This window comes from Sinohyriopsis cumingii, chromosome 1 (genome assembly GCF_028554795.1).
Source record: "Sinohyriopsis cumingii isolate HCF-2022 chromosome 1, ASM2855479v2, whole genome shotgun sequence".
Taxonomy (NCBI): domain Eukaryota; kingdom Metazoa; phylum Mollusca; class Bivalvia; order Unionida; family Unionidae; genus Sinohyriopsis; species Sinohyriopsis cumingii.
The window spans coordinates 124,492,429-124,507,250 of NC_142961.1; the positions used below are offsets into that span (position 1 = coordinate 124,492,429).

Here is a 14,822-nt window from a genome sequence, read left to right on the forward strand (position 1 = left end):
TTAAGGTGGAAAGATGCCAAATTTGGGGCTGTAAAGTGAGTTATCTATACTCCAATGTACAGGTCAAGTAACTTTAGCAAGTAAATTTGAAAACCCACTTGTCAATTTTAACTTGTAACAATTCTCTAAGATCTAATTACATACATTCCGGTTAATCATTCTTTATTGTAATTCTCCCTTGAATAAGCACAGGGAAATAGCTTTGTGCATTTTTGTAAAAAGTGACAATGTCATCTTAAATGCAAATTTGCCAAACTGTGCAGAAGTTGCAGATGGTCTCACCATAGGAGAACTATAGTATTAGGGTAAGAAATATTGTCTCTCTAATGGAACTTACCAATGGGCTGCTGTGTTTTTACTTCAGCAGTTCCTTTTTTGAACATCTGTTATGTAAGGGAACCATGGTAGTCCAGTTGGTAGAGCCTCATATTTATAATCTAAGGGTTGTGAGTTCAGTACCCATCCAGGGCAGCCTGGGTTGGTTGCCTCAGTGTGTCCTTGGGGAAAGCACATAGCTCCCATGTCTTTGGAATTATATAGCCATTAATGAATTAAAATGAAGAAAAACAGAAAAACATTTGTTTCTGAATACACTCAAGCTAATTGTTGTCCAGTGACTGTTGATACTTCCCTCTAAGTTCTCTGTCTCCTCCATTTCAGAAGCAGCATTACCTTACATTTGAATTGTTCAGAGCATTGTTTGCATTGTCTGAATTTATTATAGACTTCATGTAAAATGCTTAAAGTTGCATATTTTACAGTAAGAATCCTGTTTTACTGGTGTCACTGGATGGGTTCCGTGCAGATTACATGTTGCGGAATGCGACCCCTACCATTCAGAAGCTAATGGACTGTGGCGTACATACTCCATATATGAGGGCTGTGTACCCAACTTTGACCTTTCCGAACCATTACACCATTGCTACGGTGAGTTAGAAAGTATTATAGAATCTGGCCAGTATTTTGCAATAAAAACTGTAGTCTTTACCTAAACCTGGATCTAAACTACTGCTGGGGGAAAATTTGGAACTTGACATAAGTTTGGTTAGTTGAAAGGTCTTAAGTCTGTTAAAACTGAAACTTAAAAGCATGTTGTTGAAATTCAGGCAAGAAAATTGAATGGGTTTAAAATTTATTTTAATTTAGATGATTGAGAAAGCACCTTATTTTATTGAAATTGTTGATGATGATATTGATATTATTATTATAATTATTATTATTATTATTATTATTATTATTATTATTATAAGTAGTAGTAGTAGTAGTAGCATTATATGATTGTTATTATTATTGTTGTTGTAAAGTTAGAAAATCAGGGGAGTTGACTGTACAGGTCTTAAAATCATGTTATTTATCTAATCCACCCAAAAATGTTGCAAGAAAAAATTCATGATACAGTCCTTCTTGAACTTAAGTTTCTTTTTATTTTTCATTTTCCTTAGGGAACAACACACATATCTGTAATGCTAGAAAGTAAATCTAATACATGGGTGGTTAGATTAGAAAGTAAATCTAATACATGGGTGGTTAGATTAGAAAGTAAATTTAATACATGGTTGGTTAGATTAGAAAGTAAATCTAATACATAGATGGTTAGATTGGAAAGTAACTCTAATACATATTAGGTACATTAGAAAGTAAATCTAATACATAGAATGTATATTAGAAAGTAAATCTAATATATGGGTAGTTACATTAACAAAGTAACGGTGATACAAATAATACTAATACTTAATTGCTGTGAATATAGGTGAAAAATAAGAATTTTCCTAATGCATTATGTTAAAATAATACATGACGATATCCTTCATGGAGAGCCAAGTTTGGATAAGATGTTAGCAAATGTTTATTCCAGCCAGTAGATACCAGTGCAAAAGAATTGCCATCAATAATCATACATCTGGACCCTCCAATTTTCCAGACACCGTACTTTCTAAATTTTAATACATAATTTTAATAATATATATAATTTATGAGCACCAAGTTTTTATTTAAGCCAACAGAAAAAAATTCAGCCAGGAACATAAGCTAAAAAATATTTTACTTGTACTCAGAAACAGATTATTTATGATTGCATTAGCTATAATCCAGACTACTCTGGCCCTTCCAGCTTTTTTTCTGCTGGCTTAGAGGGTCAGAGACTGGTAACTAACCACATTTTTAGTTTTCCAATGAATCATTATATTTTTTTCATTGTTGTATCTAACCAATTTCCTGTCATGAACTGGTGTGCAGAGAGGCCAAAATAATTGTACCATCAATGCACGATAATTTAAGAATCAAACTATACTTTGTTTCCAATGTAGAGGCCATCCATTTTTTTCAGTTCTGTTTAGTAGCATCATTGTTATGACTCCAAGGGCACTGTAACCAAGAAAGATAACTCAGTTGAAAACGTGTATTTAGACCTTTGTGCACATTTATCTATAATGGACTGCATGAAAGAACAGTCAAACAAACACCATAACTCCAACCTGGAGTGTTATCAGTCTGCAGCTTAAACATCCAATCATTATAATATGTTCCTTTTCTTGCAAGCAAGGATGTAATGCAGTCTAGTTTATGTAGTCCACTTCAAACAGTATTGAATGTGCTGGAAACATTATGACACATTGAAGATATTTTCTTCTTCAAATATGTTAACAGATCATAGTATCTTAGGAGAACTACTATTAACTTGCATATCTAACCCTCAGGCACACATTGATTGACAGGGATTCCATCAGTATGCACACTGACAACTTTGGTGAATGATTTACTTTTCAATAGCAATCCACAAGGCTCATCAACCATCAGGTGATCCAGTCTATCACAGTTAGAGATATTGTGGCTTCTCCTTCACCACATCATCATGACAAACCTTTTTTGATGGAACCAGCAGGCCTGTTAATGCATGGGCTTAATGGCCAGTTACCTTTATCACCTGCAGCTGACTGTCATAAGGGATCAAAGCAAACCTCCTTATACACTGTCTTGCACTTCACAGGCATGGACTGTTATGTGGATCATACTTCCCTTTACCTGTCCTAACATTAGGAACTAGATTATGTGATGCTAACTAAAATGACCCTGCTCTCTAACAACTGAACTCAGCCATATTGCTCGGATTGCAACAGGTCACTACAACAGTGATTGTACAGCCAAAGATGGAAGGTCTTTGTCAAGTTTGCCTCCTTCACATCATACAGGCAATCTCATGTATCATCATTCCCTGTTTAGTGCCACAAATCACTCAATGCACCCAGTGCCCAGTTTAGTTCCTCAGTACGCACAGGATGCTAATTTACTTTGTTCTAAAATCTTTGTCACTCAAAGGGAGCAGTTGCTTAGTGATTGTTTGAAGTGGCTATAAGACATTTATAACATTCTGCAAGCATTCTGAGCCACCCCTTTAAACAATCCTCACCACCAGATGGCACAAGAGGCCACATTCAGATATGATGAAATAAGCTCTCAAGCTCCAACACCATTTTTAGATTTCACTATAATGAGAGAAAACTGTTGTTAGTAGCAATACAGTACACATGGAGTTGCTGCAGTTTCTCATTAAGATCAGCTCTGCACTCTGTAATTTCTTGTAGAGCTGTATAAAACCACCACTGCAGAGGGCGGGTGGTGTCAGTAAGAGGGCATGATTTACTCTTTATGACCCAAGCATGCTTGTGCTGAAAGGTTTCATTGAGAGAGAGAGAAAGAAAGAGAGAGAGAAGGAGCAATGGAGAACATGTTGTGGCATTGAGTTATCTACATTTTTCCCCTTATAAATTAATGAACACTTTTTTCTTCTTACAGATTAAATTTTTGTATATGCAGCATCATACCATCATAGGCATATGAGATAAGTTTGAAAAGATATTTTAAAAAATTGAGAAAAGAACAGGTGAAAGGTTTTCGCGGTGATGTACCCAAACATTAGAAGTAAAAAAAGTTTGAGCAAGTAGAACATTGCCTTATGCATGACTGGCATTCCTGTATTAATGTTGGATAACATTTAGTATTTTACCATCAGCAAGTAGAACCTTGTCTTATGCATGACTGGTATTCCTGTATTAATGTTGGATAACATTTAGTATTTTACCATCAGCAAGTAGAACCTTGCCTTATGCATGACTGGTATTCCTGTATTAATGTTGGATAACATTCATTATTATATGCTCATTTTTTTCTCTGTTAACTTTACATTGTCAGAATCATGCAGTACTGAACCCATGCACCAATACACGTATAGCATTCACGTGCATAAAGGAACTACTTTCTATTGTAAACAAACAATGGACGCAGACACCAGCACTTCTGATTTGTAAACAAATCATGTACACTGGCGTAAGAGGCGCTTTACGTTGTGGTTGTTTAAATTTGTTTCTGAATGAACTAAAACATGTTTTGTGGACTGCCCCATACCAGCTGCTTTGGCACATTCCACGTTGATACAATGTTTCGGATTTAGGCTAGCTACAGTATACAACAGACGCAAGAAAGGGTCCTTACAAATAACATACATGTGACAAGTCATATACTGTATTCTTTAGCTGGTGATAAGAATGGCAAAAAAATATACTTACAGTTTTATATCCTGAATTTCCTCAAAATGTACTTTCTTAGTTTTTCTATCCGATTTACATGAGCCATGTCATAGGTTCTCAATCTTGATTACACATTTCGAAATTGTACTATAATTTTGATGATAAGTGCAATTACATCCTCATTACTGCACTCAAAATGAAATAAGCATTAAATTCCATAGTGTCTTTTTGATAAATGCAATTGAAAGACTTCATATTATGATTTCAAACATTCAATGACAGAAACAGAAACACATTTGCAGATGTCAACACGCTTCTTTCTAGCTTCTTCAATCCCATGTATTTCATGTGGAATTGTCACATACAAATCCAGTCCATAATCAAGAAATTGCGTAGAATCAAAAATAAATACCAAAATCTATTTATTCCAGATCAAATGGAAAAGTTGTTGCAATGCACGTTCATTCACAATATGACTCCAAATTTCAATTTTAACTAGACACACCATTTTCGTTCGAAAGTTATGTCGAGTGTGCGACTAAGTTCAAATTTATCTGGCTGGAGTTATGTGCGCAGTAATAATGTTGTTGTGTAATGATGAATATGCACTTGTTTGTTTAATTTGGAATGCAGCATACATTTGGTTACTTTGTTTCGTGTAGTGTATTTTGTTAATATAATTAAGTTTTAGGTAAAATTAAAAAATTAGCATATAATATAAAGGTTACTGCATTTGTATGGGAAAATATGAACTCGTTTTGTTGGATGGATATACTGCACTCCCAAGGTCGTGCAGTATTTCCATTTAAAAAACTCGTTCATATTTTCCAATACAAATGCAGTAACGTTTTAAGTATTTTACCATCAGCAGAATGTCTTAACACTTTTGCCAGAGAATAATTATATCCACATAATCAAAAGCCATTTGGTAGTCAGTAAATGCAGAATATAATTATTGTGATACCATTTCTTGCAGGCAAGACAAGATATGTTTCCATCTTATTTTTGTTTTTTTGCTGGATTTCCTTGAAAATGTATGACACAAAACATACTTTTGTTATTTTGTTATCTGTATTATGCATAGTATTTTTGTTCCCTTCAGGGTCTGTATCCAGAGTCACATGGAATTGTGGGCAACAGCATGTATGACCCAGATATCAACCAGTCTTTTTCCTTGGGATCTTCAGTGGCCTCCAATCCTGCCTGGTGGCAAGGGGAACCGGTACTGTACATTACAAAATTTTTAAATTATATTAGTTTTATAATATTGTGACATAATTTTTCTATACCACACTATGACTTATGGTTGATAGTGTCATACTGTTCTTTGCCCTGCTAATGTGGACGGGATGCATTTAACTCACCCTCAAATAGGTCAAGGTTCTTGTAAGTCAAAACTGCTGCCATGTTGTCATGTTTTACTTTTCCTTGCAGAGCTGCACAGGCTGAGTCCAACCTTTCATCTGATTTCCAGTCAGTAACTGTAATAGTAGCTGGTATCTTACATTTTCATTGGTTTTCTAAAATGTTTATTTTATCTTGAAGGATCTTTAATTTATTATCACGAAACAATTATTATGATTGCAAGGTATGACACAGACAACAGTAGCATGTGATTATTCAAGGGAGGTCACCCCCATTAAGGTTCATACCAGCATCTAACCTGTCTGATTGGTTGCCAAAAATTTACAGTGTGAATACCTTAAACTTTCGGGGCGAATACAAGGCATAGTGTTTGCATTGACAGGGAAAAGATGGTACAAAATTATAGAAGCTTGTGTAAATGGAACTTTATGTATTTTTGCTGAAGTACATTTGTATGTGCAGCACCAGTTACTTTCACAGTTAAATTTAAAAACAACTTTAGTGATATTACACAGCAAAATGTGTAGAAACAAAATCTCGACTTTGCAGCTATGTGATAAATTATAAATGAAAAGTACCAATCTAGGATGTCTACCTATCTAAAATGGCCAGCAGCTGGCAAATTGGTGTAAAAGATGTCCAGTTTACCTTTGAGACAAGTGGTAATGTAATGGAGTGTACAGACAGAAATATCACAAGTATTTGTTGATTTCTAAATGCCACACACTGCCATCTTTTCCACATGCATGTAAACTAACTTTAACACATACACTGAAGTAAGTAATTCAATTATCCATTTTGGCTCATCACTCTTAGATTCATGCACTGGAATGAGTACCAGACAAAAACCAGCTGATTGTGTGACAAGCTAACTTCCTTTGTAATGTATTTAGTGTATAGTTTGGGAGACTGTATTTCTTGGGACACCATAAATTAGTTTTCAAAGTAATTATTTTGTGCACTGTATGTTCTGGGGCATATAATTTATTTTGAGTTGTAAGTTGTGGGACACCTTTAAATCATTTTAAAATTACATGTCAGAAAATACAATCAAACTTAAATTTTATTTTTAAGAAAAATATTAAACTGTATACTTGACCAAAAAACTCTTTAATCCACTGAAGTATTGCCTCATCAGCCAATCCTTCTGCAGATGAATGATCCATCCTTTGATGCATGAATATTTTTTAGCTCCTCATGCTGTGAAAAATTATTTATTGGAGGCAACACATCTCCTGCTGTGGAAACTGCAAGGATTAAAGTTTTTTTTATCTGTACCAGTTGTCTAAATTCTAACACCTTTTAATCGATTCTTAATGACAGTCTGTCCACGAATGAGATCAGAGTACACTGGAAAAATTTTGACATCTCTATACAGGATGAATAGTATACACAGCATGTACTTACTTTAATTATAAGTTTAGTAACACATGCCAGCTAAAAGATTGTCATTTGCAATTTTGTTGGATCCAGTTTTTAGTCTGGTAACATATTCAAACCTTTGAGTACAACAAAACATGATTTGTTTCTCCATATTCAGGTCAGTCAGCAGTGTGTTGTGTGTTATCTGACATACTTGATACACTCTACAGTATGGATGCATATGCTACATATATGGGGTTTGTGATATATATTTTTGTCTGTAATAAACTGATCATGATGAAAAAATAAGGAATAAGAGATAACAATACTAGGTTAGTTTCTTTCATTTTATTATCAAATAAGCATTTTGTTTATCTATTTAATTGTAACATGTACTACGTAAGAGGGGGCACAAATTCAAACAAATTTATTTTGTTTTTAAGTCATGGGACATACAACCTTGGTGAAAAGAAGTTTCACCGCAAGTTCTGGGACAGGAAAAAGTAATTTATTTTATCTTGTCCCAAGATATACAGGAAATACATAGCATTTCATATTACCAATGATTGAAAAAGTTTATTGCAATGATTCTGAGTTTAAAGGAAAGAGTGAGAGCAAACTAAATTAATGCAATTTTGATCACTACTTTGAAATTTATTGTCATAAATATTCAAATAAACAGTTGCTGTGTTCATTTTGTAGTACAGCAGTAGGAAAATGGAATGGATAGAAAATAATAGTTACAATCAGATGTTTTTGCCCCGAATTTTATTGACAAGTTGGTTTTGCACCACAAAATAATGATTATTCATAATTATTTTAATTACGTTGATAAAGTTTTATCATGTTCATTCCATAGAATGCTTATGTATTTTAAATGAAAATATTAAATATTTAAAAATCAGTTGCATCTTTCATGTTTTGTATGTAACTATTACTCTCATCTTTGTAACTATTACTCACATCTGTGTAACTGTTACATCTGTATGACTATTATTAAAGTTACATCTGTGTGATTATTACTCACATCTATGTAACTGTTACATCTGCATGACTATTACTCACATCTGTATGATTATTACTTACATCTATGTAACTATTACTCATATCTTTGTGACTATTACTCACGTCTGTGTAAATATTACTCACATCTGTGTAATTATTACTCACAACTGTGTAATTATTACTCACAACTGTGTGACTATTACATTTGTATGACTATTACATACATCTGTGTAACTATTATTCACAGTTTTGTGACTTACATATGTGTAAGTATTATTCACATCTGTATAACTATTATTAACATCTGTGTGACTGTTATTTACATCTGTGTGGCCCCTCTACAAAGGCTACTTCAAAGGCCACATTCCTGTTCTAGATGTGGTTCCCTTACAAGAGGCAGACCACTGAATGTCATTCAACCTTTTAAATACATTTATAATTTAAACAAAAACAATATTGTAAAATTCTCTAATAATGTCATCAGTCATATCATCTGAATAGACTGGTTTGGTTTCCTTATTGAGTGGTTCACAAAGATTCTAAGCTTCAGTGTGCGCTCAGTTTCAAGTTTTTATATTTTATAATGAGCATGGTTACCATATATACCATTATCCTATGTATAGTCAGGTACAGTTCCAAACAACATAGACTGTAATCTACTGGCACACAGTATGCCATCAGATCATGGTCTCTGTTGTATATTTCACTGATTATTCCCAACAAACTGACAAACTGATTGACCCAGATATGATGTGCATTACTTGATGGCAGATCTGGATCTGTGCAGTTTGAAATTTGAGTTGACTTATAAGTGAGTATATAAGGTAGTTACATAAATACAAATTGATTTGAATTTTATAAATATTAATAACTTAATAAAATGTCTGAGTAAGAAGTCAGGTTAAGGAACTCTGTAAAAGAACAGAACCTAGGTAACTTGTTACTCTTGAAGAATGAAAGAGCTTTTGAGATAACATCTCACTGGCAATTCCTTGTTCCTAGTCCATCTCTGTAATTCAGTTTGTGGTTTCCCACATTGGATTGAAATCTGTCATGCGCTATGTTTACATTTTTATACCTGATTTTATAAATTAAAAAAAATGTATATATAATGATTAAAAAAATGCTGGACATTTTTGGTTATTTTGAGCATTGTGATTTGCTTCTTACAGTTTAACTTCCATACAACTATCCTCCCAACCAATGATGGGAGGTTTCTTTAAGTGACTCCTGTAAACTATTCTTCTAATAGATGACTGGAGGTTTCCTTATGTGACTTCTATAAAACTATCCTCCCAACAGATGACTAGAGCTTTCCTTAAGTGACTTCTTTAAAATATCCTTCCAAAACAGATGACTAGGTTTCCTTATGTGATTCCTGTAAAACTATCCTCCCAGCAGATGACTGGAGGTTTCCTTGTTTGCCTTCTCTAAAAGTATCCTTCCAACAGATGACTAGGTATTTTTATGCCTTCTCTAAAAGTATCCTTCCAACAGATGACTAGGTATTTTTATGCCTTCTCTAAAAGTATCTTTCCAACAGATGACTAGGTATTTTTATGTTACCTCCATAAAACTATTCTCCCAACAGATGATTGGCAGTTTCCTTGAAAACAACTTGTACAAATAAATTAATCAAAGGTTTGATTGGATGTAAGTTTTAGTTTTTTTTTAAATATGAAAGAAGCCAAGCAAAACTAGTTGATTTGATTATGCAATGGCAGGTCTGGGTCTGTGCAGGTCCTATAAGCAAGTACATATGGTACACATAATAGCAACTTGACTAATCACATAAGGAAACCTAGTCAAATTCTAAAATCAGTTCAACACATCAGACTTTTGAAATTTGGAAATTTGGTTCTTATTTATTCTTGCATGCATTTCAGCTTTGGATCACAGCTAAGAAGCAAGGAAAAAGAACAGCATCTTTCTTTTGGGTTGGAAGTGATGTCAACATTACAGGTGAACTGCAATTACTGTAAGATCAGAAATATTTATGGGGATAAACTTTCATGGTATATGAGTAAACTGATGGTTTCATGGGACACAATTTCATGGGGCCAATCTGGTTTTAGAAGTATCTATCAGGATTGCTTTGTTCATGTGGATTTAATTTCATTGATTCCTGTTACTTATTAAATAATGAAATTGCTTTTACATTATTGTTATCATTTTCTTCAGCGTTTCCAGTGGACTTGATAGCTTCCTAAATTTTGCTTTTCACTATATCAGTATATCATATAACCTGTGTATTCATGCCTTAAAGGACAAAAAACTTTAGATTGGCTTGACCAGGAATTGCATATTACTCTATTTTTAAAATTCATGTTAGGTTCATAAATAGATTACATTTTCTAGTGGAACTTGGCAAAGCTGGAATACTTGGGAACAGGACTAAAAAAGTTGTTATGTGTGTACCATATGTACTTGCTTATAGGACAAGTCCAACTACAAACTGCACAGACCCAGAAATGGCATTGCATAATGCACCAGCAGATCTGGGTCTGTGCAGTTTGATAGGAGTAATTAGTAAAACACAACATAAACCTTGATATACAACCGCATTGTGGTACAGCAGATTAGGATCTTTGCAGTTGGACTTATAAGGGAGTACATATAGTGAGGTAGAAGCAAAAATGACAATAATGTGAGAATGATCCCCCCCCATTAAGTTTTGGCAAGATTGCAAAGTTAGTCCAGCTAATGGGTTAAATGATATATGTAAGTCCATCCATCTGTTATCAGCACTGAGATGAGTGTTTGCATTAAGACTTTATCTTGACACTGTTGCTTGTAGAGTAACATGACTTCAGTATGTAAATATTTCATGCCAAGATTTACAGTTAACAGTGAAAACTAGGTCACTTTTTATTTTAGCTGACCTGGTTGTAAGTCCAAGTGACTTATTCCATTGTACTGTGTCCTTACTATCTCACATTCACTTGATATCACTCTAGGAGGCCATGCTTTCGATTTGATTTTGATCAAACTTGGAACATTTACTTACTGTGGTTTCATTTATTTTTATTGGTCTAAATTTTTATACTTTTGTGAACAAGAGATATTTTTGCTTGTTTTTGAATTCATTGATTTGCATACCAAATTTTGCATGTTACTGATATTAATTTCTTGGATTAACCTCTAATAAATACCTAAACTAAAGAACACAAAAAAACCCAAATCATACGTAAGAAACTGTGATTCCATGAATGATTGAAACAATACAGTCATCAGTATCACACAAATCAGACACCTGTCTGGATCAGTTGCTTAAAGCATACTTACTTCTGAATGCTCAGTATGAAAGGGAACTAATGTATAACAGACTGTGGGGGCGCCGAGTGGTCTAAAGCACTCTCCATTATGGATCACTGCCATCTCACCTCTGTCTGTGGTGGTTCGAGTCTCGGATACAGCCAATGTGGGTTTGTGAGAAAGCTTCCCAGTAGCTTCTCGCGGGTCGGTGGTTCTTTCCGGGGTTTTCCCGGGTTCTTCCTCCACCATTAATACTGGCCACCATGTATAGCTTATCGTGTGCTGAAAAATGGCGTTAAACTCCACAACAACAGTCTGTGCAGCTCAGTTGTCAGCTCCTTTAAAAACTTTCCATAAGGTTGCACCATCGGTATTTTCTTATGGCATTAACCCTTTACCTCATAGAGCATAGTGACAAAGTGCAGCTTGCTATACATAGAACACAGGTTACCTAGTCGACCGCATACGCATAGCTTGCCTGTGAACTATTAAGCAATGTAGTGTATGTTACGTTTAACAGCAATTTTAACCATTTTACATTTTTGGTACACATCTATTATATGTGGAACAATTTAAGAGTAAAGTCCGATTGTTATAGCTGTGTAATTATTTATCACGAAAGAATTTGTTATGTGCTTTAAAATCTGGAGAGAATTCGTTCACCGTCATGTCAGTGAGGCCGTGTGACCAACCGTAGAGCTGCCATTTCTCATACTCGAAATTTACAAGTTTTTCGTCTGTGTCTACATCACTAAGCCATCTAAATTTGATAATTTATAAAAACTAATTGCTGCCTACATCAATATCAGAGCCTTTACCTAGGTTATTGAATCTTTCATAGTTGTGATTCTAATCATGAAAACTTCGTAAGTACTGAATGAAATCCGCGACCGCCATTTTGGAGAGTGGAGATTACGACCCAGTTACTTTAAATAGCAGATATCGACCAGTACATAAACAGTGACCACATGATCTGATGTAATTGTCATTCACAGAAATGAATGTAGTATCTAATAAGGGGTTTTCCCTGAAGGTGGCACTACGAAAACCGGCGTAAAATGGCTGATGTTTACAGCAGATGTCAAAAGGCGCTTCTATGGGACTTTTGTAGAAGCGTCAAAAGTCGCTTCGATGCGACTTTTGTAGAGGCGTCCAAAGATGGTTGTATGAGGTAATGGGTTAAGAGAGTGGTTGAAATATCGTATATGTTTAATTAGACCCCCTCAGTTTAAATAATGTCACCATTCCACATGTGAAGTAAACAGTTTTAGCAATATAAAAATGTTTTAATAAATTATACTTTTTCTCCTTCTTTCTATCCTTATTGATCTGACAATTTATTCATTTAAGGCATGGAGTGGAGATTACAAGTACTGGATACTGTAGAGATAAATATACAGTGCGACCCCACACTAACGTGATAATTGGGGTACAAAAAATTGGAATAGCAGGTTGCTTTAATGTGGGGTTTAACAGTATTTTACTGTTTTCAGAGTACAATGCATTGGCACATGTGTGTGTTTTCAGTTTGAAAATGGATGGGGTGTTTCTGCATTAGCTACATGTGTAGCTAATTTTTCATAGGATTTTTTAATTTGTGGTTTGGTTAATAACATAATTCATGAAATTTCTTACACAGTGAAATGAGTGACACCACAGTGCATGTATATCATCAAATTTTAAAAGACCCCACTTTCAAATTTAATTACCAAGAGTGAAGAAACCATAGGGCTTATAATTTTGATTAGTGTAAAAGACATTTGATTTTTTTAGAAAGTAAATTAGAGTTTCATCTATGAACGCTCTGGTGGGCTAGTGGTTAGAGCATCCGCCTCGGATGCGGGAGGTGATGGGTCATAACAAAGACTGATAAAAATGGTACTGACAGCTGTGTGGCTAGGTACTGTAGCATTAAGAGGTTAGTGTTAGGACTGGTCGGCCTGGTGTCAGGATCATGTGACTTGGTGGGACATCATTCTACATGTCTGTGGCATGATGCTCCAATGCTAGACATCACTACAAGCTACCATACTGCGGATGTTGTAGAGATATTGCAGAAAAATCGTTAAAGCTACATTAAAAATCCAGATCACAAACACACGGAGCATCATCTGTGGACTTCACCTTTAAGCTCTTGGATGAATTTGATTAAGGGAAGGAGACTATGCATATTAATTGTTCATTTATTTTTAGAAAGATCTACTATAATAAAAGGTAGAATCAACTTAATATGAAGTTGGGAGATAGTTTACATAAATGTTACTTATAATATTACATAAGCCTGCTTAGTCAGCTATTAAGTTCTCTAAGTCAAGTGAGGCATATCAGACCCACTTGTGTTTCTTGTTCATGGTTTTGAATCTGGTCATACTGCCAATGGCATTTTTGAAGTTTATTAGAGAAATCGTAATATGCTGGCCTGTCTGCATTTATCTTGTGTCAGAATTTGAATGGTTTTTTCTTCTTCTTTTTCAGGAGTTTTTCCAGATTTTTGGAAGAAATATAATGGGTCAGCATCCGTTTATCCATTCTTTATTTTACTTTATCATATTGTCTGTATAATTTTATTATAGTATGTGCAGTTTTATATTATTTATATCACAACATGTTACATTTCACTTTGCATGATTCTGATTGGTCCAAATAAGCCCATGAAATGATTGTGCATTATTTTCTTTACTGATTGACTGTGACTGTGGGAAAACTTTTGTTAACCCTACCTTCTGGAATTTTTTGTTTTCAGTGAACATTTTGGAGGTCATTTTTCGACTCATGAGAGGGAATTGGGGGCAAAATGGCCTGTTATGTCTTAATATGGCCAATTTACCCCCAAAGAGTTTTGTTATATCATGAATAACAACATCATCTTATGAAGAATGGGATAAAGACAAAAACAACAAGAAGTGAAACTGAGGGTATTGCTCAGTTGATAGCAGGTTTTGGGTGATCATGGAGGGGAGGGCGGTATATCTGTAACATAGAATCCACCTTATGTACAAGCGTGGTTTAAATGTTAACTTATAGAAGTAAATAAACTCACCTATGTTCACAGAAGAATGTGGACATAAACTGGATTCCCAACTGACAGAATTTCATCCAAGTACAGCATATATATGTGGTAAATATGTGATGCAAATCTGACTTTAAAAGAAATTTCTTTATGTCTTCTGTACAGTCTACTTTTCCAAATGAAATACAACAAATATCCAATCCCAAATACATTACAGTAATTATTGGAATTTCTTTTTTTACATAAATATCGCAACAGTGTAATGTTTAGTTGTGAAAGTGACATTTTAGGGTGAACATGGA

At 34.5% G+C, this 14,822-nt stretch overlaps 1 protein-coding gene across 1 annotated transcript in view; it reads left to right on the top strand.

Annotated features, from left to right (window-relative positions):
• Positions 1–14,822, top strand: part of LOC149807809 (uncharacterized) — a 243,214-nt gene that overhangs the window by 85,511 nt on the left and 142,881 nt on the right. Inside the window, exons 5-8 of the mRNA XM_089960550.1 lie at positions 762–927; positions 5,626–5,745; positions 10,142–10,217; positions 13,986–14,019. Of these exons, the coding sequence (XP_089816676.1) occupies positions 762–927; positions 5,626–5,745; positions 10,142–10,217; positions 13,986–14,019 (396 nt within the window). The remainder of the gene's footprint in view (positions 1–761; positions 928–5,625; positions 5,746–10,141; positions 10,218–13,985; positions 14,020–14,822) is intronic.